At 39.9% G+C, this 22776-nt stretch overlaps 1 protein-coding gene across 1 annotated transcript in view; it reads left to right on the top strand.

The window, feature by feature from the left end:
- Window positions 1–22776, top strand: part of WDR70 (WD repeat domain 70) — a 299325-nt gene that overhangs the window by 264847 nt on the left and 11702 nt on the right. Inside the window, exons 14-17 of the mRNA XM_058717827.1 lie at window positions 8985–9085; window positions 10731–10810; window positions 12811–12927; window positions 15188–15350. Coding sequence (XP_058573810.1) covers window positions 8985–9085; window positions 10731–10810; window positions 12811–12927; window positions 15188–15350 — 461 coding nt within the window. The remainder of the gene's footprint in view (window positions 1–8984; window positions 9086–10730; window positions 10811–12810; window positions 12928–15187; window positions 15351–22776) is intronic.

The raw sequence follows: 22776 nt of genomic DNA on the forward strand, positions 1-22776 counted from the left end.
CCATCTCTATCTTTTTTAAAGTTTTAATTCCAGTGTAGTTAGCACACAGTGTTGTATTAGTTTCAGGTGTACAATATGGTGACTTAATTCTTCATGTTACTCGGTGCTCATCAGGAGAAGTATACTCTTAATCCCCATCATCTCTTTCACCTATCCTCCACCCCCCTCCCCTTTGGTAACCATCTGTTCTCTATAGTTAAGAGACTCTTAACTCTGGTTTGTCTCTTTTTATCTTTGCTGGTTTGTTTTGCTCCTTAAATTTCACTTATGAGTGGGGTCATAGTATTTGCCTTTCTCCAACTGACTTATTTCACTTAGCATTATACTCTGAAGATCCTTCTATGTTGTTGCAAATGGCAAGACTTCATTCTTTTTTTATGGCTGAGTAATATTTCATTGTATATATATACCACATCTTCTTCATCCATTCGTCCTTTGATGGGCACTTGGGTTGCTTCCATAATTAGGCTATTGTAAATAATGCTGCGATAAGCATAGGGGTGCGTATATCTTTTTGAATTAGTGTTGTCATTTTCTTTGGGTAAATCCTAGGTAGTGGAATTACTGGATGATACGGCAATTATATTTTTAATTTTTTGAGGAACCTCAAGTTCCTCAAAACTGTACCAGTTTGCATTTCCACCAACAGTGAGTAAGGGTATATTTTTTTCCACATCATCACCAACATTTGTTGTCTCTTGTGTGTTTGATTTTAGTCATTCTGACAGGTATGAGGTGATATCTCATTGTGGTTTTGATTTGCATTTCCCTGATGATGAGTGATATCGAGCATCTTTTCATGTGTCTTTTGGCCATCTACATGTCTTCTTTGGAAAAATGTCTGTTCAAGTCCTTTGCCCATTCTTTAATCAGATTGTTTTTTGGGTGTTGAGTTATATAAGTTCTTTATGTATTTTGGATACTAACTCTTTATCGGATATGTCATAGGCAAATATCTTCTCCCATTCAGTAGGTTGTTGTTTAGTTTTATTGATAGTTTGCTGTGCAGCAGCTTTTTGTTTTGATGTAGACCCAATATTTTGTTTTTGCTTTTGTTTCCCTTGCCTTAAGAAACATATCTAGAAAAATGTTGCCATAACCAGTGTCAGAGAAATTTCTCCCTGTGCTCTCTTCTAAGATTTTTATGGTTTCAGGTCTCACATTTAGGTCCTTAATCCACTTTGAGTTTATTTCTGTATATGGTGTGAGAAGGGGGTCCAGTTTCATTTCTTTTTCATGTAGCTATCCAGTTTTCCCAGCACTATTTGTTGAAGAAACTGTTTTTTTCTCCCCCCATTGCATATTCTCGACTCCTTTGTTGAAGATTAATTGACCGTATAATTATGGATTTACTTCTGGGCTCTCTATTCTGGTCTCTTGATTTATGTGTCTATTTTTGTGCCAGTACTATACTGTTTTGATTAGTGCAGCTTGGTGTAGTATATCTTGACATCTGGGATTGTGATACCTCCCGTTTTGTTCCTCTTTTTCAAGATTGCTTTGGCTATCTGGGGTCTTTGGTGGTTCCATACACATTTTAAGAATTCTTTGTTCTAGTTCTGTGAAGAATGCTGTTGGTGTTTTGATAGGGATTGCATTAAATCCATAGATTGCTTTAGGTAATGTGGACATTTTAACAATGTTTTTTCTTCCACTCCATGAGCATGGAACATCTTACCATTTGTGTCATCTTTAATTTCTTTCATCACTGTTTTTTATTTCAGAATAAAGGTCTTTCCCCTCTTTGGTTAAGCTTATTTCTAGGTAATTTGTTATTTTGGGTGCAATTTAAATGAGATTGTTTTCTTAATTTCTCTTTCTGCCACTTTATTATTAGTGTATAGGAATGTGATGGATTTCTGTATATTGATTTTGTTTCCTGTGACCTTACCAAATTCATTTGTTAGTTCTAATAGTTTTTTGGTGGTCTTTAGAGATTTCTATATATAATGTCATGTGATCTGCAAATAGAAAAGTTTTACTTTTTCCTTACCAGTGTGGATGCCTTTGATTTCTTTTTCTTGTCTGATTGCTATAGCTAGGACATCCAGTGCTATGTTCAATAAAAATGGTGAGAGTGGACATTTTTATCTTGTTCCTGATCTCAGGAGAAAGATTTTCTCTTTTTTTTTCACCACTGAATTTTTCACCACTGAATTTTCACCATTTTCTCTTTTTTCTCTCAGTTTTTCACCACTGAATATGATGTTAGCTTTGGGTTTTTCATGTACGCCCTTGGCCATCTCCAACTCTTCATAAATGAAGAAGGATAAAGAGTCCTGGGTCTGTGTAGATTAGAGTGAGAGACGTGGCATTAGGTAGTGCTTTGGAAGCTTTTTCTCAGCCTGGTGCCCATAATGATAATGTGTGATATAAACAGATAAGGCTCCTCTTTGCTGGAACTGATTTGCCTAAGGCTCTAGTGCCCTAGGCCCATTTCAGTCCTGAGCAGCTCCCTGTTTCAGCACACCTGGAACTATCCTGTGCCCACCAGTGGGAAGCTCTGCCAGAATTGTGGGACTGTGCCTCCAGTAAGTGCTGCTTCTATGTGGATCACTGTGGTGTGGGACCTCTGGGATAGTTGCCTGGTGGGCTTCACCACAGGTGTCACTCATCTTGTGGACTCCAGCTTCCAGCCTCCCTTTCCTGCTCCCAGAATGTTGTTAATGAGAGTAATTACCAGTTTTCTTCAGTCATTATTTGTGCTTTCTTTGCCTTTATAAATTCTTCTCAAATAAGTGGATTGGAGTGAACTAACATTAGCGTTTTGAATTAGACGAAGAAAATTGTATTTAATTTTCTTACCCAAGAGACCTTCCGTTTTCTCTGAGAACTTTTTCTTGTGATGACATTCTTTAGGCATTTTTATTATCAGATACAGATGTGATTCATTTAGTGCCGAGGACAACTACCAGGTTTTCGGATTTTTGTTGCTTTAACAGTTACCTTAATTTTAGAGCATAGGCTGAAAATGAAAAGATTTTAATAAATAAATTTTTCATGGGTTTGATGAGAATTAATTCGATAATTGGGTGCTAGTTTGTAAAAGGCATAATCTGTACATCTTTATCAGATATTTATGGCAGGTATAGAGCAACATTTTCCTTGTTTGGTTTTTCTGCAGCAAACCCTACATCTATAAAAATGGTGTGGCCTTTTTTTTCTTTTCACCATTGAGATGCTATCTGGGTTATCAGAAAATTATTTGGGGCAGGGAAGGGGGGAATGTTGAGAAGATTTCCAGCAGAGAGTGACGGTTGGTACATGTCTGGCCTTCATGGTAGGGCTTCCTTGGAGTTGGAGGAGGAAAAAAAGGATAGGTGTGGACTTAGAAGAGCAGAGAAAATGTCTGTCTTTAATTTTTTCCATTTGAGGGATGTCTCCATGGAGATCAGGTGGGTGTTGAAGAGTTGTATTTATTGGAGACTGAGGCTTATTCGCCAGGTTTGCTTTCTGAACTTCAGAGGGATGAGGCCGAGCCCCATGGTCCATGCATACTGCAGAATAATCCAAGTTTGGGAAAAGCAGAGCTTTGGCAGGACAGGATAAACAGCCTAGAAAAGTATAAAGAATTCCCATCTTACTCTTCTACCTCTGTGGTTCAGTATTTTAATCTAGAAAGCAGTTTTTCCTTCTGTGAAATAAACCTTGGGTGAGTGAAATTTGAAGAAAGTTCTTTCTCCAGTATTTTTCCATTTTCATCTGCTTTTTGTTTATTTTGGACTCATCTTGATCTGTGATCTTAGCCTTGGGAATCAGCGCACAAGCAGCCACTCAAATGCACTGGGTATTCCCGAGGATGTCCATGACTACAAGGCTGCCACTGCACAGGTCTGCAAAACAATTGGACCGTCTCCTTCATAGACAGGTGTAAGGCTCCTTATTTGAAAATTCTGAAAAATGCTTGTTCTCCCAAAGGATCGCTAGTTAAGTTATCCATTCGTGTACTATGTGACAAAAACCAAACATGAAAAAACCAGATGGAGTTTGGTTTACAGTGTGGGTCAGCAGCTGGGAAGGATCAGGAAGTGTGTTTCATCATAATCATGTTTAAGATATAAAATTATGAAGGATGTTAGGCTTCTTTTAGCATGTAAAGTAGAATAAGGGTGTGTTTAGATATGTGTATTACAGATGCCTCAGATATTACACAGGCATTGATTTCTTTTATAGTAACATTTATGACCTGGGTAGTAGTGGGCCTTTTCCTTTATGATTTTAGTTATACCATCTGCTTTTTAATATAAACTTGCTAAGATTTCTACTTCTGGCTGAGGTGGGTTTGGGAATGATTTCAAATCTCCCACAGCCCTTCCTCCCCATCTTCTAAAACAGGACTTTGCATAATTAAGTAGTATCAGGAAATGAGCACTGGAGTTGAGAAAACCTCCCCACTGATCCCAGCTCCTCTCTCTACAAGTTATGTGGCCTTAGGAAAGTCACACACCCTCCTACAAGCCTCCGTTTCTTGTTCTTGTGAAATGAGACTGACGTTACTAATTTTGTAGTATTGTTGCAAGGATTCAATTACTTTAAATAATATAAAGTTCCAGATACTTAGTAGTTCCCTTCCCACCATGTCCTAAAATATAAATTCATTTCTCTCATTGGTTTCCTTCTCCTGTCTTTATTTGCTTCCATGATTTTGCTTAAAGTAAACCAGAAAAACCACAGAAACAAATTATTTGGAATTTTTTGTGGCCTTTTTATTTTTGCTGAGGGGTAATTCCGAAATTCCTGTTTTGGAATATTGATACTGCTATTTGTACACAGTGCTCTTTTTCTCCCCAGCCCACCGCCCTCTTTTTCCTTTGGTCCCTGCGGAGAAGCAAGATCTCTGTATTAAGCACATTAGTCTCGTACCTCCTTCCTGTCATCTTGTTTATGATCTCCAGCCCTAGTACCGTCTCTTTCTGGCTGCTGCTAGAGTTAAGTACCTTTGGGGCAGATTGTGGTTACTCTGCACTACCAAATTATAATGCTAAAATGAAGGTAGGCTTTGGTCTACAAGACTGAACCTAATTTTATGCTAAAATGGAGTTCAGCTTAGGTAGCTAGAGGAGGCCATTAGTGGACCCGCATTGTTTTGGTAGGATGAAGTAGCTTAGTGTGAGAATAAAATGCTTTATTAATTTAATTAAGCAAATCAGTATATTAAAAGATGCAGACTATTTTCAGAATCTAGTTCTTTGCACTATAGTAGTCTTCCGCCATTTGAATCTCATGATACGGTGTGAAGGCTTTTCCTTGGATCCTTGTAGCTCTTGCGCCATATTCTTCTCTGGTCCTGCCATTCAGACATGTTATGTACCCTATGTTTGCTGCATTGCTCAGGAAATCTGTCAGTCTAACTGTGTCAACCCCCAGCCACAGAAGCACCTCCTCCAGGCCAGAGGATGAAGGAAGTCTTGGGTGGATGGTTGCTTGATTGAATGCACTCTCTTTAAGTAACTATAGCTCATCTGTCTTCTGATAGTTCGTTGGGTTTCTAGCAGGCACGTGTCCCATTGTTGTTAAGTAAAGCCCGGTATGTATGTTTGACAAGTTAGCAGCGTGGCAGCTCGGCTTGCTCCCCAGCCTTGCCGCTGTCTCAGGGATTGTTTGGTTTGGCAGATGGCCAGCTCTCTGCTCTAAGATGCATTTCCTTGACAGGACAAAGTGTGGAGCCGCATTAGCTGCAAAGTTTACAAAGGTTAGCTAAACACACACAATAAATATTAATAAACAGAAAAGGCCCACCCACCTTTGACTTTGAATTCTGTTTCTTCATTCCATGTTTTGGAATCCCTGTAGTATTTGATTAATAACCAGTCTTAGGGTAATTGAGCCTTAAGTATCCTTTGCCTAAGTTAGACTGCTCGCAGAGCCCTCATTGGCTGCTTTGGTGACTCATCACCACAATGGATGGAGCTCTGGAATGACTGTTTAGTTCAGCGGGTCTTATTTGCATTCTCCCTGCTTCCATGTGAAAAGGAGGGTAAATGTGCTTCTCCCTGAGTGTTTATGCTGACCAGCCATGTGTGCGTCTAAGAGCTGTAGAGGGTAGAGGACGTGAACAGGAATAGAGGTGCAGTGCCCTGACTTTGGACTCCCTAGAAAGCAATCAGACATTGGTCTGTTGGCCTGGGCAGTTGGCCTCTCTCTAACATTTACACCCTCAGCGTAGAGGGAGAGAGTAACGGTAACCTGCTGCCCCTGGAAACTGCCTATTTGGCTGGGTGTCTTGGAATTTACCAGGCCTACACTGTGGATCTTCTCCAATTCTGCACCCTGCTCACTTGAAAACATATTTGAGAACCAGTAATCTTAGACTGCTTAGCCAGACTTCTAGAGAACCAAGGAAGAGAAATACCTTTAATACTATGTCCTTAAGACTGTCCTGGGGCCATCTGTAGGTGGCTGGGATTTCGGCGGGCCCTTGAAAGTCCCTCTTACTATCTTCTCTCGCTCTCTGGTTCATGCACATCCCTTTATTTAGGACCACACTGGGAGGAAACGAACCCTACTTTGTTTGTAGGATATTTGAGTATAATAATGATCTGGAGAAATAAAATTGTTCTCCATAGGTAGTAATGATTTTAACTTGAAAATTGTCTCTAACTCCACTTAGCAAAGCAGTCCATTTAGGCTTGGGTGCAACAAATATTTATTGAGCACCACACACTAAACTGGGCATTTGGGAAACACTCCCACCCGAAACACACCAAGATCTCTGCCTGTGTGCAAACTATGTTCACACTGGGGAGGCAGATAATAAGCAAAATTAACGACAAATTATATATTATGTTAAAAGGTGGAACATGTTTTAGAAACATGAAAAAGCAGAGTAAGGAGAGTTGTGGGGTACAGTTTTAAAAGGGTCAGTCTTCACATGATGACATATAAGCAGTGGCATGAGGGTGAGTATTGACTTGGATGAACTTATTCTTGGTAGGGTTTATGAAGTTATGTTTGTGACTTTTCTCATGTTTCCGTGTACCTGGCCATGACCTGGAAATTTGCAGTGGTCAAGGCCTGGTTCTCAAATTAATCTCAGTGGCAGAGCACCTGTAAGTCAGGCTGTGCTTTGTAGACCATGAACTGTTGATATACTTAATTCCATCTTACCAACCAAGCACAGTTTTGTTAGATAAAATGTGTCTTTTACAGTCATACATTATCAAGTGGGTTTCACGGACATGTGTACAAAATGACAACCCTCCCCCAGAAGCCATTCTATATATAAGATGCTTACTGTTTTCGATTTTTTTTTTAAAAAAAATTTTTTTTTTTCAACATTTTTTATTTATTTTTGGGACAGAGAGAGACAGAGCATGAACGGGGGAGGGGCAGAGAGAGAGGGAGACACAGAATCGGAAACAGGCTCCAGGCTCCGAGCCATCAGCCCAGAGCCTGACGCGGGGCTCGAACTCACGGACCGTGAGATCGTGACCTGGCTGAAGTCGGACGTTTAACCGACTGCGCCACCCAGGCGCCCCTCGATTTTTTTTTTTAATTAATACTCACTATTGTATGTTTTATCATCTTTTAGCACTTGCTGGTAGACACTGGGTAGCAGGCACCATAGATTTAAGAAAAGTTGTGGAAAGAAAACCTAAAACTGTAAAAACCTGCCCTTTCAACTTCATTTTACTGCCTACCAACCAGGAAAAAACAGCCACTCTGATTTTATTTTCTCAGCGGAACATCTCAGCTGTCTTCAGTGGTGCAGAGCTTAAGAACCGCTCTTAAAGAGTATTATCAGACATGAATTCGAAGTCCTGCAGACTCTTACATTTCCTCTTAAGTTCCTCAGGAATCTCAGAGAAGGATTTGTAGCCGAATAACTGTATGCATACTTTTTGCCAGGCAGGTGGGGAGCCAGGATTTCTATCAAAAGGGATTGAGGAGATTCACAGATACTCTGTCTTAACAAAGGAGCAGGATGGTTAGGGAGAGGAAACCAGAGAGACTCAGCCCGAGAGAGATTTGGGAGACAAGGATGCCATGATTTTCATTTTACTATTAGAACCTAAAATAGCAGTATCGAATTGTACCCTTTTTTCTTAGTCCATGCACATTGCTTGGCTCATGATGGTTCTAAATAAATCTTGAATTGATGTTTCCACTCATTACTTGTTCTATCAGAATGAGATCCACAGAACCTAGGACATGGTGTTTCTGCCTACCAATTTTAGCTTCATCTTCCCCCACCCCCCTTCATCATTTCCCCCCTGCTAAACCTCCCACCTCGGACCTCTTACTACAGACAAATTAAAAACAGGTTGTAGTTCTCACTGAGAACTCATTCTTTTTGACCCCGGGGCACCACTTATTTTCCTTACCAGTAATGAATTCAAAGGATCGTAACTTCCAGTGGACCTTCTCTCAAATAGCTTTTCATTCAGGTTAATGTCAAGTCTTTGTATGCCGTGTCTCTGTTTTACTTCTGCTATTGTCCTGCTGGTTTATCTCATAGATAGGGAGATATTATTCAATGCCTGCAAATATGTGTTGTTCCTGAAAAAGCTTTATGAGATTTGGATCTTTGTGAACTAAAAACAATAACCACCTGGCTTCAATCTGCTGTCCAGAGGGACATATTGTGTGTATAAAAACATGAAACACTGAGATCTAAATCTGCTTCAGTGGTAAGCAGAACTGAGTTATGTGGGTTCAGCATTCCGAGATGCCAGCTTCACATGGCACTGGAGCTGGGGAAGCCTAACCTTGTGGTTGCAGGGTTATCAAGAAATGAGAGGAGGGGCGTCGGAAGGAACAACTTGTTCATCTTTAAAGGGTATCACACAGATAACAAGTGATGGAATAGAACTGAACCTCAGGGACACAGCCTTATAGTTTAGAGGAAAATGTCCTAAAAATTACGGGTAACCATCAGGATGATATTCAGTTTAGTAAACTGACTCTAGCCATCAAAGCACCAGCGGGACTTTTCCCATTTTTACTTGGCTTCTTTAGTTGATTACCATGCCTTTCCTTTTCAGAGTGTTGTCCGCTGCCTGTGGCATCCAAAGCTGAACCAGATCATGGTAGGAACTGGAAATGGATTGGCTAAAGTGTATTATGACCCCAACAAGAGTCAGAGGTATTTCATAAGTCTTGCCTGTTTTAGATGGATGACAACAACTGGGGGGAGGGTTTCTTTTCCTACCCTGCTTTACTTATTGCCCCCTTTGATGGGGATCCACCGTTTTAGAAAATGCAGCTGGCACAGAGTAAAGCCTCAAACTCCTGGTATTGTACTTTAAAGAGGATTTGGATATTGCCCTTGATCCATACAGAATTCAAAGTGAAAGTTTCCTGGGGATTTGCAGTCCTTTAGCTGAAATGTTGAGTGCAAAGGGGGGAAAAGTCCTGCCCACTTTGCATACCACCCTGGACATGGCATTAGCTGTGATACATGTAGGGGATTAACAAAGCAGGGAACTCACCCCTCACGGGAAATGGAAACAGCTAGTCTGTTTTGTTCCCTTTCTGTTTGGGCTTTTATCAGGTAGCAGTTTGGATGTGTGGGGTTGTTCTCTGCCAGCAGAAGGAGACAGCACAAATTCTTTCCTCTTCAATCCCGTGCCCACCCCAAATGTTAGACTTAAATATACCAATGTGTTTCAAAAGTCTGAAAACTTCACTGGAGGCTCAACCAGTTCCTCAATTGTGTTCATTTTCTTTGGGCACAAAGGTGGACATTTGTCACCACCCCCCAAAAAAGGATGGTTTTGTTTGTCTCAGTTAAGGTACGATGCTTGGTTAGCTCTTTCTTTAGAGGGAACCTTGGTCAGCTAGTATTAAAGTTCACATGCTAAATTCTTTGGGGTCCCCCGTAAACCTATTTTGGGTCCCACATCCTTTTTGAGGAAAGGAAACTCATCCTCTGTTAATGAATATTCATTGCTGTAATTTGTTTGGGTAGAAATAGAAGCAGACAGTCGGTCTTCCCTTGGAACTTTGTGCACTAGCATTGGAACTCTTGCCCTGTAAAATAAAGTTTTTATTGTGTTTAAGAACAAACAGGATTTTGTTTGTTTTTTAATAAAGGAATTGAAAATGCTAATGTAATTAGAATGAGAGAAAGAGTCTGTTTCATTTGAGAAAATGATGAGCCCCATTTGATAGCACCCATTTGGAAGCTTCTATGTGTGGAATCTTTAAGAAATTTTTTTATTTGTATTTGCTTCCTGAGAGGGATAGCTCATTATTGCTAAAGAAGAAGTGAAATGTCCTAATCAAACTTTTGGTTAACCCCACACATTCTTGGGCAGTAGCCCCGTGACAACACTGCCAAGCCAACTCAGTTCCAGACACTCGTACTCTTACATTAGAGATGTGGACGAATGCCACTTGGGGTGTAGACCACCCAGGTTGCTTTCATATGAGACATAAACTAATATTTGAACCGTGTGACCTTCAGGGTGAAAAGACTGGTTAATTTTACTTGTATCTCTTTAGCTTACATCTTTGGGTTATTTCTATAGATTTTTTAAACTAGTGTTCTGTTGCCTGACTACCTCTCCAACCCTTTCCCTCAGTGGTAACCACTGATTGACAGACTTGCTTTCCCATAAATTTAATCCCCTATCACCAAGGCCCCATCTTTTGCCATCCCTTAGAGAGTCAAGGACATGGCAAGATGGTGTGCACAGAGTGTGTTCCTGAAAGTATCTAATGTTTTTGACATGACTTTCTGTTTGTAAGACCAAGTAAAGAAAATAATGTGCTCTTACCCGCCCCAGGGGAGCAAAATTATGTGTGGTTAAAACCCAGCGGAAGGCGAAACAAGCCGAGACTCTAACCCAGGACTACATCATCACCCGTAAGTTGTTAGCATGGTCTCTCCATCGTCTTCTCTCTCTCTTCTACTGTAATGTGGTGTTGATCTCATGGCTTTAGAGACAGAAAAAGTTTTCACAGTCCAGGCATATATTACAAAGTATCATGTGGACAGAACTGCGAGTCATGTAACAGCTAACTGCTTTAGCTTCTGTGACTCATCACAGAGACAGGGTAATTTCATGTAACTTTCAACCCAAAAGGGAAAAGCCTATTTGAGCCTAATGCATTACTCCATAGCAGCCTTTTAAAGAATAACAATCTGTTCTAAGAATAAACAAGAAAGAGTGCTGGCCTTGGAATCAGGAGACCTGGATTTGTCCAGTTCTACTACTGACTTGCAGTATGATGTTGAACAACTGAACATTATCAGGAGAGTGAGGAGACTAGGCGAAGGGTCTCCGTCAGCTCCCTCTGAGACTCTGTGACCATGTGATAGATCCAGAGACATTTAAATACAAAATGAACTACTGTGGGCACCAGAAATCTTACCAGAATAAGTAGCTTCTGTCTGGTTTGTCACACAACCTTGTTAATCTGACAGATTTGTCTTTCCCAGAGCCACAGCCTCAGATCTGTCACCACTAGTGTCTAGGAAGGACATCTTGGATGCAGTAGCAATTGTGATGAGCTGATGCTCTGTGGACTTTACCGGGGTCTCCATCTAAAGCCCAGGGGGCGCTGTACTGCTGGGTTTTCTCTCTGGTGGTGGGTCTCCTGTAAGACCAAGTCCCTTGGAGCTTACGATCAGTAAGGAGATCCCATGACACTTTTTGCAAGAGTAGAAGTGTTAAAGTCGGTGTCACAACCAGTCTAGCTCATGTAATTACACGCGGCCTACTTAAATTCCTCCAGTCGTTTGAAGTGAAAAGCTATTTTTCCCCCTCCTAAAAATACTGTTGTGTCGTGTTGCCCAACAGAGTGACTGGTGGCTGTGTTTCTCAGCTCCCCTGACTCAAGGCAGGCATGTTTTACTGGTGAGGGAGATGGTCCTGACCCCAGCTGGTGATAGGGGTAGGGGGATACTAGAAGAATTTTTTAGGTATTTTAGACATTTCTGTCATTCATATTATAAATTCCCTTTGAACCTCTATTAACCCATTACCTTCTCTTCCCCACTCCCGTGGAAAAATTTTTTTCTATTTTAAAAGAGGTTTCACTCAGCATGTAAGGATCCAAAGAAATAATTCTGGCATATTTTTTGGTCAAGAAAAAGATCATTACTTAACTTTTGCCCCAATGACCCTCTTGCTGTCCCGCAGAATATCACTGTTACCCTTTTACATTTATATACTGTTTTATATCATGAAATTTAATTCTGACATTGAGTGAGCAACCAATAGCAATGGGACAAATACTACTTGGATTCTTATTCTTTTGTTTTGTCCACCATATAGAAGTAGGGAAAAGTCCCCATCAAGTCACCATGCCAGGAGATTCAGGCACCTCCATGCATTCAAGGCAACCTTTATCCCACTTAGTGGGCTAAGTGCTCCTCCCTTCCGGTTACTCAGTGTTGTCAACTCCTCCTGAGAGGTGGTCACATTTCAGAAACGTGTGAAGTGATTCCAGTGTTTATGAGGCATCTAAGGAAACTTCAGGGCTGACAGGCAAGCTGTTGGCATTATTCACATTTGGGTCCTACAAGAAAAAATAAGCAGTCCCATTAAGTGTTTCTTTTCAAAACCACAGAAATTAAGTTTAACTGCTACCCGTGGCTTGGAAGATGGGGAGCCTCACTGGTGTCTCCGTGACAGTGTTTGACAGTATTTCCTGAGTGGCGTTAGTTGCCAGCAGAGGTGAACAATGAGTCTGGTCTCAAACAAAATTGGCTAATTGGTTACAGTAAGACTGTCTTTTATTATTAGATGAAGGCTGTCATTATGACTTCCATGTCATCTTTTAGGTAGTCATGTTTCAGCTATGTTTTGGGATGGAAGGGTTATTATTATAATAAAATTTTTCAATTGTGACTTCTCGTAGCTCATGCCTTGCCTATGTTCCGTGAGCCCCGCCAACGGAGTACAAGGAAACAGCTGGAGAAGGACAGACTGGATCCCCTGAAGTCTCATAAACCTGAACCTCCTGTAGCGGGCCCAGGTGACTGTGGTCTAACCTGTGATCTGCAGAGGGGGGTGAGGGGCCGGGTGGGGTCACTGGTATAGAATTGGAAAGATGCTTTCTGCCTGGATGCTGCTTTGTCTTCAGAGAGATTTTACTACATGGTGGTTTTTAGACATTTTCTTTTTAGCAACTTTTTGTTTAAAGATCTGATGCAGAATCCTGATGCATAAGACTGATAAAAATGGAGAGGAAGCCTAGAGCCCTCTCTGCTTGCTGTCTAACTTGAGCTCTTTTAGGTGACCTTGGTAGTACTTTGGGGCTCCTAGAACCTGGTGATAAAACCACTGCTCTCAATATTGGCTTCATATACAACATTTGGGTACTTTAACTAGAATCCAGACTGGATTAGGTTTCACACAAGGCAAAAAGTTACAATCATTGAGTTCTTTGTTGATATAATGAAGCTGCCCATTCCCCTACAAGATGAATAAAGGTCCTTAGAGTTTTTACGAAAATAGGTACCAGAAGAAAGCAAGACAGCGTTGGCTATCATGAACACATACCTCTACTGGAATCCCATTTTACTAGCTATCGCTTGTGTGGTTTCCCTTGTCTTAGGCTCCTAAGCCTATATATAGCTTTTAACTTGTTCATTCATCTTGAACCTCAGCTGTGGGCCTACATCTGTTTGGCCTGCACCTTCAGCTTTGGAAACATTTCACATCTCTATCTTAACTTTTTTTTGTTTTCATTTTCCCTGCCACCATTCTAATCAAAGTTCCCAAATAGTATTCTTACATGGATTATTGAAAAGCCCTTCTAACTAGGCATCTTATCTCAAGTCAGTCTCTCTCTCTGCTCCCCACCCTGCCTCCATCCATCTTATACACAGCTTTTATTTACAATTTCTCTGGCTTTCTTTTTTTTCTTTTTAAAAAATTTTTTTTAAGTTTATTTATTTTGAGAGAGACAGAGACAGCGTGAGCTGTCAGCGCAGAGCCTGATGCAGGGCTTGAACTCATGAAACCATGAGATCATGACCTGAACCAAAGCCAGGTGCTTAACCGACTGAGCCACCCCAGTGCCCCAACTCCTCTGGCTTTCATGTTGCTACTGCCCCCAAATTTCATAAGCTTCCCACTTCCATTTGCATTTTCAGAGAGTCAAGGTTCTCCTTAGTGTACTCAAACTCACTTCTGAGCATTCCATCTCACTTCTCTCCTACTCTGATCTTCTGATATGACTGACTGTTGGTTCATTTCTGCCTGCAAATGCCCATTGATTGAATTGTCCTCTTTCTATACTTTTGTACTTAAGCCATTCTGCTCACTCAAAGTGACCTCTGCCTTCTGAGCTTTCGCAAATTGGATCTATCTCTTCCCAAAGACCTCCCCAACCACCTCAGCCTGAAGAGCTCTCTCCTTCCTCTAAGTCCCGTAATAGTTACTGGCCACATAAATCCTTTCCCAATGAATTCTTTCCTGCCTTATTTAGTCTCTTATTTTGATTTATAGAATTAATTTTTTAGCACAGTTTGGCTCTTCATGCGTTTTTGTTTTGTTTTGTTTTTTAATTTTTCCTAAAATGTCATATGTTTTTGCGTACCAGGCACCAGGCTAGCTGTTAAGGATCTAGCAGATCTTAACAAATCCCTGCCCTTACAGAGCTTTCTGTCTACTGGAGGAGTTCCAGCACCATAAAATAATGTGAATCAATGTATTCAACTTACTTGTTTTCTCTCCTACAAGGTACCTGGGAGATGGCAAGCCCTAAGATGTGTGTGTTTAAGGCAAAAATAGTGTCTAACAAATATTGGTTATTTTTATTAATTGAATTTCAAATGTTCATGCCTGAGGAATGTTTTTAAGGCATATTCATGGCAAAGTATTTGTAATTCCTGCTGCATTAGTATCACTATGTAAGTTAAACAGCTAAAACACATCAAAAAAACATCTCTTTCTATTTAAAAATGTTATGGGAAAGTTAAGGTTTGGTGATTTCCTACTTTGGTTGTGAAAGCTGAAAGGATGATACTGAAGTATTCTTGAGATCTGTGCACCTCAAACCAAGGTCTGAAGAAGCCCCAGAGTGCTCCAAACCTTGATTCCATAGGGGATGCCAAAAATCGGGTAAATGTGAAGTTCTGGCCTCACTCTGTTACTCATGTAACCAGCCACCTTGGAAGCCAGGACTGAAGGATTCTCAGCCTTTTCAGATAAGTACAGTGTATACAAGGTATACATATATACTGTCATGCTCATTCCATTATCTGATTGGTTTTTTTCCTTTGAAACAGGTCGTGGTGGCCGGGTTGGAACCCATGGGGGCACTCTGTCATCATACATTGTGAAGAACATTGCTTTGGACAAAACTGACGACAGCAATCCCCGGGAAGCCATTTTGCGGCATGCTAAAGCAGCCGAAGACAACCCATATTGGGTTTCTCCAGCATATTCTAAGTAAGAAAACAACCCTTTAAAATAAAAATTATTATGTTTAATGAATAGGAAAGAATGTAACAATGGCTGCTTTGAGGTTCTAACTCTCCATTTCTTGTTCTATTCTTGAGCATGAAAAATAAGCCAGGTACTCATAGTCCTGAACCTAGGCATTTGTTTGTATCTTAGGACTCTTAAAATGGTAAAAAAAAAAATTTAATCTTTATTTATTTTTGAGAGAGAGAGAGAGGCAGAGTGCAAGTGGGGGAGGAACAGAAAGAGAGGAAGACACAGTATCTGAATCAGGCTCCAGGCTCCAAGCTGTCAGCACAGAGCCTGACATGGGGCTTGAACCCATGAACTGTGAGATCATGACCTGAGCCAAAGTCAGACACTTAGCCAACTGAGCCACCCAGACGCCCCTAAAATGGTGAATTTTTAAAGTAGGTCAGTTTCATCAGAGTTTTAGCCCAGTGGAAACCCATTGTATGAAGCCCATTCTATCTATGACTGAAAAAAGGAAAATCACTATATGCATTATCTTAGTTGAAGAGAGTTAAAAGCAAATGAAGGGGAGCAGTCTGTAGGTCTGTCATTAAGGACTTCTTTTATTTGCAGAACTATGTACGTAACACGTACATAGACAGAGTAGAGCCTGCCTGCTCAGATTCCCTGAAATAGCTCAACATGGATGAACTTGTAGTGTTTCTTAAAGCCACTAAAACAGATAAATTTACACAAAAGAAAGGTAGTATTGTTGAATTTTGGGTTCTTAATTTTTCATTTTAAACTAATTTTAGACTTACAGAAAAATTGCAAAGAGCTCATGTACACCCTTCACCCAACTTACCCTAATGTTAACACCTTACATAACCACAGTACAACTATTTAGCAATGCTAGAAAAATTAATATTGGTACAATATTATTGATGAAGCAACAGACCTTACTTGATTTTCCCCAGTTTATCCACTGATATTCTTTCTCTCTCTAGGGATCCTGTCAGGGGTCCCATATCACCATATTACATTTAGTTGTTTCTCCCTAGTCTCATCCAGTCTTTTTTTTTTCCTAAAGTTTATTTATTTGTTTTGAGAGAGTTGGGTAGAGGGACAGAGAGGGAGGGACAGAGAGAATCCCGAGGAGGTCCCACACTGTCAGCCCAGAGCCTGACGCGGGGCTCCATCTCGTAAACCGCAAGATCATACTCCGAGCCGATTTCAAAAGTCAGGTGCTTAACCAGCTGAGCCACCCAGGTGCCCCTAGTCTCATCCAGTCTTTACGGTTTCTCAATCTTTCTTGTCTTTCATGACCTTGACACTTTTGGTGAACACTGGTCTGTTATTTTGTATATTTTGTCTCTCAGTTTAGATTTGTCTGATATTTCACACAATTGGAATGAAACTGTGTATTTTAGGCAAACATAATACAGGGCTGATGTTGTATCCCTTTGGGTTCATGATATTAAGAATGTCATGTCAGTATGTCTTATTGGTGGTGAGGTTGACCTTGGTCACCTGGTTAAGGTGATGTCTGCCAAGTTTCTCCACTGTAAGTGACTGTCATTATTTTGAGTTAATAAATTATTTGGGGGTGATATTTTACAGCTCTGAAAATCCTGCCCCTCTTTAAACTTTGGCTCTCTAATTTTATTATCCGTGGGTAGATTTGCCTGCAGTAGTTATTACTGTGGTGTTTGCCTAATGGTGATTTTCTATTTCCCTGTTTCTTCCACATTTATTAATTGGAATTCTACTAAAAGGAAGAATTGTCCCTTCTCCCACATTTACTTATTTTTCAAGTATTTTTTATATCAATGTGGACTTCAAAATACTTTATGGGTTAAAATTCAGTACTATCATTATTTAGGTTTTTGCTCAAATTGTTCCAACTTTGGCTAAAAGAATCTCCTTCAGAGTAACTCCTGTCCTCTTTTGACAGATCCCTGTGTTTTTTTTTTTTTGAGCACTTCCTTACTTTCTGATACCACAAGATGTGCCACAGTTCATCTTTGTTTTTCTTGCCCATAGCCTGCCTCACTCAGTCTCTTCCCCACCCACCTCTGCAGGTAATTAATCTCTTTAGTTTCTGCCCTATCTTTCCTGTAGGTCTCTTGCACAAATGAACAGATTTGTGAGTATTTTCTTATACCCTCTCCTTTCTCACATGAAGGGTAGCATAATATAAATACCCTTTTGGGCTCTGCTATTTTTCACTTAGGATTATGCCCTGGAGATCACTCTACATCGGTTCCCAGAGCTCCTTCTCATTTTTCCACAGCTGCATAGTGCTCCAGTGTAGGGAGGCACATAGTTTATTCAGCTATCTCCTATGAGTGGGTATTTAGGGTGTTCCAGTATTTTGCAATTTCTAACAGAGCTACATTAAATAAACTTGGTCATATGTATTTTTTGTATTGCTGGAGGTATAGTCAGGTTTTTTTCTTGGTGTCTTTGTATAATATTAAAGTTTTCTCTTAAATTATGAGAAAGCTGGACACTGATCACTTTTCAAAACATTACTGTGCTGGAAAAAAGTCACTTATAAACCAAATCAGTGTACGTGTTATAGCAATAGAAGTTCCCTATCTGCTAATCATTATGAGCTACTTTGCATAAAAGAAAAAACACATTGTTTTAGCTTGGATTTCTTAAACTGATAAGAACAGATACTACACTTGATCTTAGCCAAAAGAAGCAATAGCTTGGGTTTCTTAGAAGCAGACCTGAGAAAAAGATTCATATAAAGGTGATTTATTAGGAAGCGTCCATAGAGAAAACCAGGAGGAGAGTGGAGAATTGTAATGAAACCAAGTAAGGGAGTATCAAGCACAGTATCAAGGGGTCACTTTGGCTCGCTCTGCAGGGTAACCCTGGAGACCCTGGTCAGAGGCATGGTAACTGGAGTATTTATACCCCAGTATCTATTGGTTATTGCTAATGGCTGCAGGTGGGGTTGGGGGGAGACATTCCCATGTACTTCCAGCTTTCCAGGGCTTTAGCAACCTGCTGATAGCCCTCTGACAAAGACAGATAGGTGCTGCTGTTGTGAGTGAAAGCACCCCACACAAAAATGCTAAAGAGATTTGAGGGCCTTTGGGGGTGTGGCGGGGGGGGAGCACTGCATCCTCTGCTGTACATGTTGTAGCAGAACAGACTTCACTGTGGCATGTCAGTGGTGGTGGTTCACAGTGTGTACTAATAACCATACAGTACAGATGGAACATCTCTGAACCATTAGTTGGATAATATTACAGCAGCTAAGAGGGTCATATCAAGGCTGGCCAACTAAATAGTGCACACTTAGCTGCCTTTTGTGTAGAATTTGTATGTGTATAAGCTAACGTATGTCAACGCATCATTGGCAGTCAGATAAGTTTGTAGATTGTGCCTCTGTTGACACTCGGTTTTTAATGGGGTCATTATTTTCTATTACTATTAGGGTTTTTTTTTTATACTTAAAGAAACTTGTTTAGAAACATACAAAAAAATTAACTGAGGAGAGAGGAATAAATAGAGCCATGTTTTAAAATTTGCTAAACATAGTGAGCATCATTTGGAGAAAAATTTGGCACTATCTATACAAATTTAAAATGCACATACCCTTTGACTTGGCAATTGTATTTCAGGAAGTTTTGCACAAGTGGGCAAATATGTATGTCCAAAGATATTAAGCTCAGTATTGTGTAGGAAAGCAAAAGACTGAAAACAATGTAAATGTCCTTCAATGGGGTATTGTTTTAGAAAAGTATAGCCTATCCATACAATGAAAGATATCAAGAAACTATAAAGAATGGGCTAGATATATATGTGGATGGATGTGGCCTAATCTCCTAAGTACAAAACCAACCTACAAGCAAAAACAGAAACCAGCTTATAAAACATGATGTCTACCTGTGTTTTTAAGCAGTGGATGTATCTATATACATATCTGTTCATCTATACCTGGACTCCCTCTGGAAGGAGAGCCAAGAAATGGAGGTAGTAGGTATGTTTTAAGTAGTGAACAAAGGAACAGGAATGGGGTTGTGTGTATGAAAGTGAAAGGGGCCTTCGAAGTTCCATAGTCTGCCTGTTAGCACTGCTGGAAAGTTTTGTTCATTATATGCATGTATTACCTAAACTCTCAGACATGAAAATTACATACAACATTAAAGTTAGATCCTTCATCAAAGTAATTAGCTGTTAGAAGTTAGAACAATAACCTGGAAATTCTAAGGCCAGCTCCCTGGCCTTGGTTCTAGCATGGACTTACTATCCAGTAGGTTCTAAAAGGTATCTTCTCAGTGTCTCATTCTCTTCAATAGTAAGTTGACACCCTCCTATAAATTATACATTGTTAATATAACCCAATAATCAGCAGTCAGTATTAGTTCAACATTTATAGAGATACCTCAGTAATTTACTTTGTGTGTAAACACACACAAACCTATTTGGAACAGTGTGCTATCAAATTTATTTTAATGTAGTCACCTTTAGGAATTTTTTCCTTCTTGGGTTTTGTTTTAGTTAGGAAGGCTTCCCATCTAAGGTAATTCTTCAGATTCTCCCATCTTTCTATTTCATACCATTTTTAAAATTATTTTTTAGAGTTAAATTTCTGTTCACCTGAAATTATTTTAGTGAAGGGAGTGAGGAAGGTATATTTGTATACTGTGGCCACTGTAACAAATTACCACAAACTTGGTGGCCTGAAAAACAGAACTTAATTCTCTCACGGTTCTGCAGGCCGGAAGTGTGAAATCAAGGTGTCACCAGAGCCGCATTCCATACAGAGGCTCTAGGGGAAAATTTGTTCCCTGCCTCTGCTAGCTTCTGGAGGCTGCCTGCTAGCTGGGCTTGTAGCCACATTGCCCCAGTCTCTTCTCCATCTTGGCAATGCCTTGTGCTTTGTGTTGGTTTCCTCTTCTGTCTTACAAGGATACCTCTGATGTCATTTGGGGCCCACCCAAGATGATCCAGGACCATCTCCTCATCTTAAAGTCCTTAATCACATCTGCAAAGACCTTTTTTTCCAAATAAGGTAATATTCACAGCTCCCAGGGATTTAAGGTGGATATTTTGGGAGGGACTATTTTTCCAGCCTACAACAGCAGAGCTCCAGTTTAATTTTTTCCTCTTGGTTAGCCAGTTGCTGTAACACTTTTTAGTTGGATGATCTAGTTTTCCTCATTGAATTGAAATCACATCGTTACACACACTGCACTTACATATGAATTTTAGCCAATTTATGGGCTCTCTCTTCTGTTCTATTAATTGGTCTGTTCAAGTAGCAGCACCAAACTTTTCATTGTTGTAGGCCTTCCTACATTATTCTTCTCATTATTCTTCTTAGTAAAAATTTTCTATTTTTATAGGTGCCCATGACTTTACTCTAAGTTATCTAGGAAACACCTCCCCCCACCTCAATTCTTGGTAATATTTTTACTGGAATTGAGTTATATATTAATTTAGATAGAGTTTTACAATATTGGTTCTTTTTTAAAAAATTTTTTTTTAATGTTTATTTCTGAGACAGAGAGACAGAGCAAGAGTGGGGGAGGGGCAGAGGGAGAGGGAGACACAGAATCTGAAGCAGGCTCCAGGCTCTGAGCTGTCAGCACAGAGCCCGACGCGGGACTCGAACTCACAGACTGAGAGATCATGACCTGAGCTGAAGTCAGTCGGTCAACTGACTGAGCCACCCAGGCGCCCCTACAATATTGGTTCTTTTAAACCAAGAGCAGGGTATGTCTTTCTATTTAGTCACATCTCTTTACCTCTCAGTAGTATTTTTAAGTTTTCTTTAAATCTTTCACATTTTTATGCCATTGTAAAAAGAATCTTTTCTTCTGCTGAATTTATGACTCCTTTTTATATATTTTGAATATTAACCCCTTATTGGATAGGTCATTTGCAAATATCTTCTATTTGGTAGGTTGTCATTTAGTTTTGTTGATGGTTTCCTTTGCTGTGTAGAAGCATTTTATTTTGATGGAGTCCCATATGTTTATTTTTGCTTTTGTTCTCTTGCCTTAGGAGACATATCTAGAAAAATGTTACAACTGATGTCACAGAAATTATTGCCAGTGCTCTCTTCTAGGATTTTTGTGGTTTTGGGTCTCACATTTAGGGCTTTAATCCATTTTGAGGGGTGTGTGTGTGTGTGTGTGTGTGTGTGTGTGTGTGTGTGTGTGTGTATGGTGTGAAGAAAGTGGTCCAATTTCATTTTTTTGCCTGTAGCTATCCAGTTTTTCCAACACCATTTGTTGAAGACACTGTCTTTTCCCCACTGTGTATTCTTGCCTCATTTGCTATAGATTAATTGAGCATTGAAATGTGGGTTTATTTCTGGGCTCTCTAGTCTGTTCCATTGAACTATGTGTCTATTTTTGTGCCAGTGCCATGGTGTTTTGATTACTACAGCTTTGTGGTATATCTTAAGATCTGGTGTTCTGATACCTCTATCTTTGTTCTTTTTTCTCAGGATTGCTTTGGATATTCGGGGTCTTTGTGGTTCCATACAAATTTTGAGATTATTTGCTCTAGATTTGTAGAAAATATTGTTGGTATTTTGATAGGGATTACATTGTATTTGTAGATTGCTTTGGGTAATATGGACATTTTAATAATGTTTGTTCTTCCAATCCATGAGCATGGAATATCTTTCCATTTGTTTGTGTCATCTTCAATTTCTTTCATCATTGTTTTATAGTTTTCAGAGTACATTCTTTGACCTCTTTGGTTAAGTTTATTTCTAGGTATATTATTCTTTTTGGTGCGATGGTAAGTGTTATTTTCTTAATTTCTCTTTCTGGCACTTTCTTTATTTGTGTATAGAAACACTAACAACTTCTGGGGATTAATTTTGTGTACTGCAACTTTACTGAATTCATTTATTACTTCTAATATGTTTTTGGTGGAGTCTTTAGGATTTTTTATGTGTAGTATAATGTCATCTGCTAATGGTGATGGTTTAACTTCTTCTTTACCACAATGGATGCCTCATTTCTTTTTCTCGTCTGATTGTTGTGGCTTGGACTTTAGTATTATGTTGGATAAAAGTGGCAAGAGTGGGGGCGCCTGGGTGGCTTGGTCGGTTAAGCGTCCGACTTCGGCTCAGGTCATGATCTCACAGCCCCCGTGTCGGGCTCTGTGCTGACAGCTCAAAGCCTGGAGCCTGTTTCAGATTCTGTGTCTCCCTCTCTCTCTGCCCCTCCCCTGTTCATGCTCTGTCTCTCTCTGTCTCAAAAATAAAAAACGTAAAAAAAAAAAAAAAAAGTGGAAAGAGTAGACATCCTTGTCTTATTCCTGATCTTAGAAGGCTCTCCGTTTTCATCATTGAGCGTGATGTTAGCTGTGGGTTTTCATATATGGCCTTTATAATGTTGAGGTATATTCTCTCTAACCCTACTTGGTTGAGAGTTTTTATTATGAATAGATGTTTCCCAATTTAAGTTATCTAATTGTA

Source organism: Neofelis nebulosa, chromosome 1 (assembly GCF_028018385.1).
Source record: "Neofelis nebulosa isolate mNeoNeb1 chromosome 1, mNeoNeb1.pri, whole genome shotgun sequence".
Taxonomy (NCBI): domain Eukaryota; kingdom Metazoa; phylum Chordata; class Mammalia; order Carnivora; family Felidae; genus Neofelis; species Neofelis nebulosa.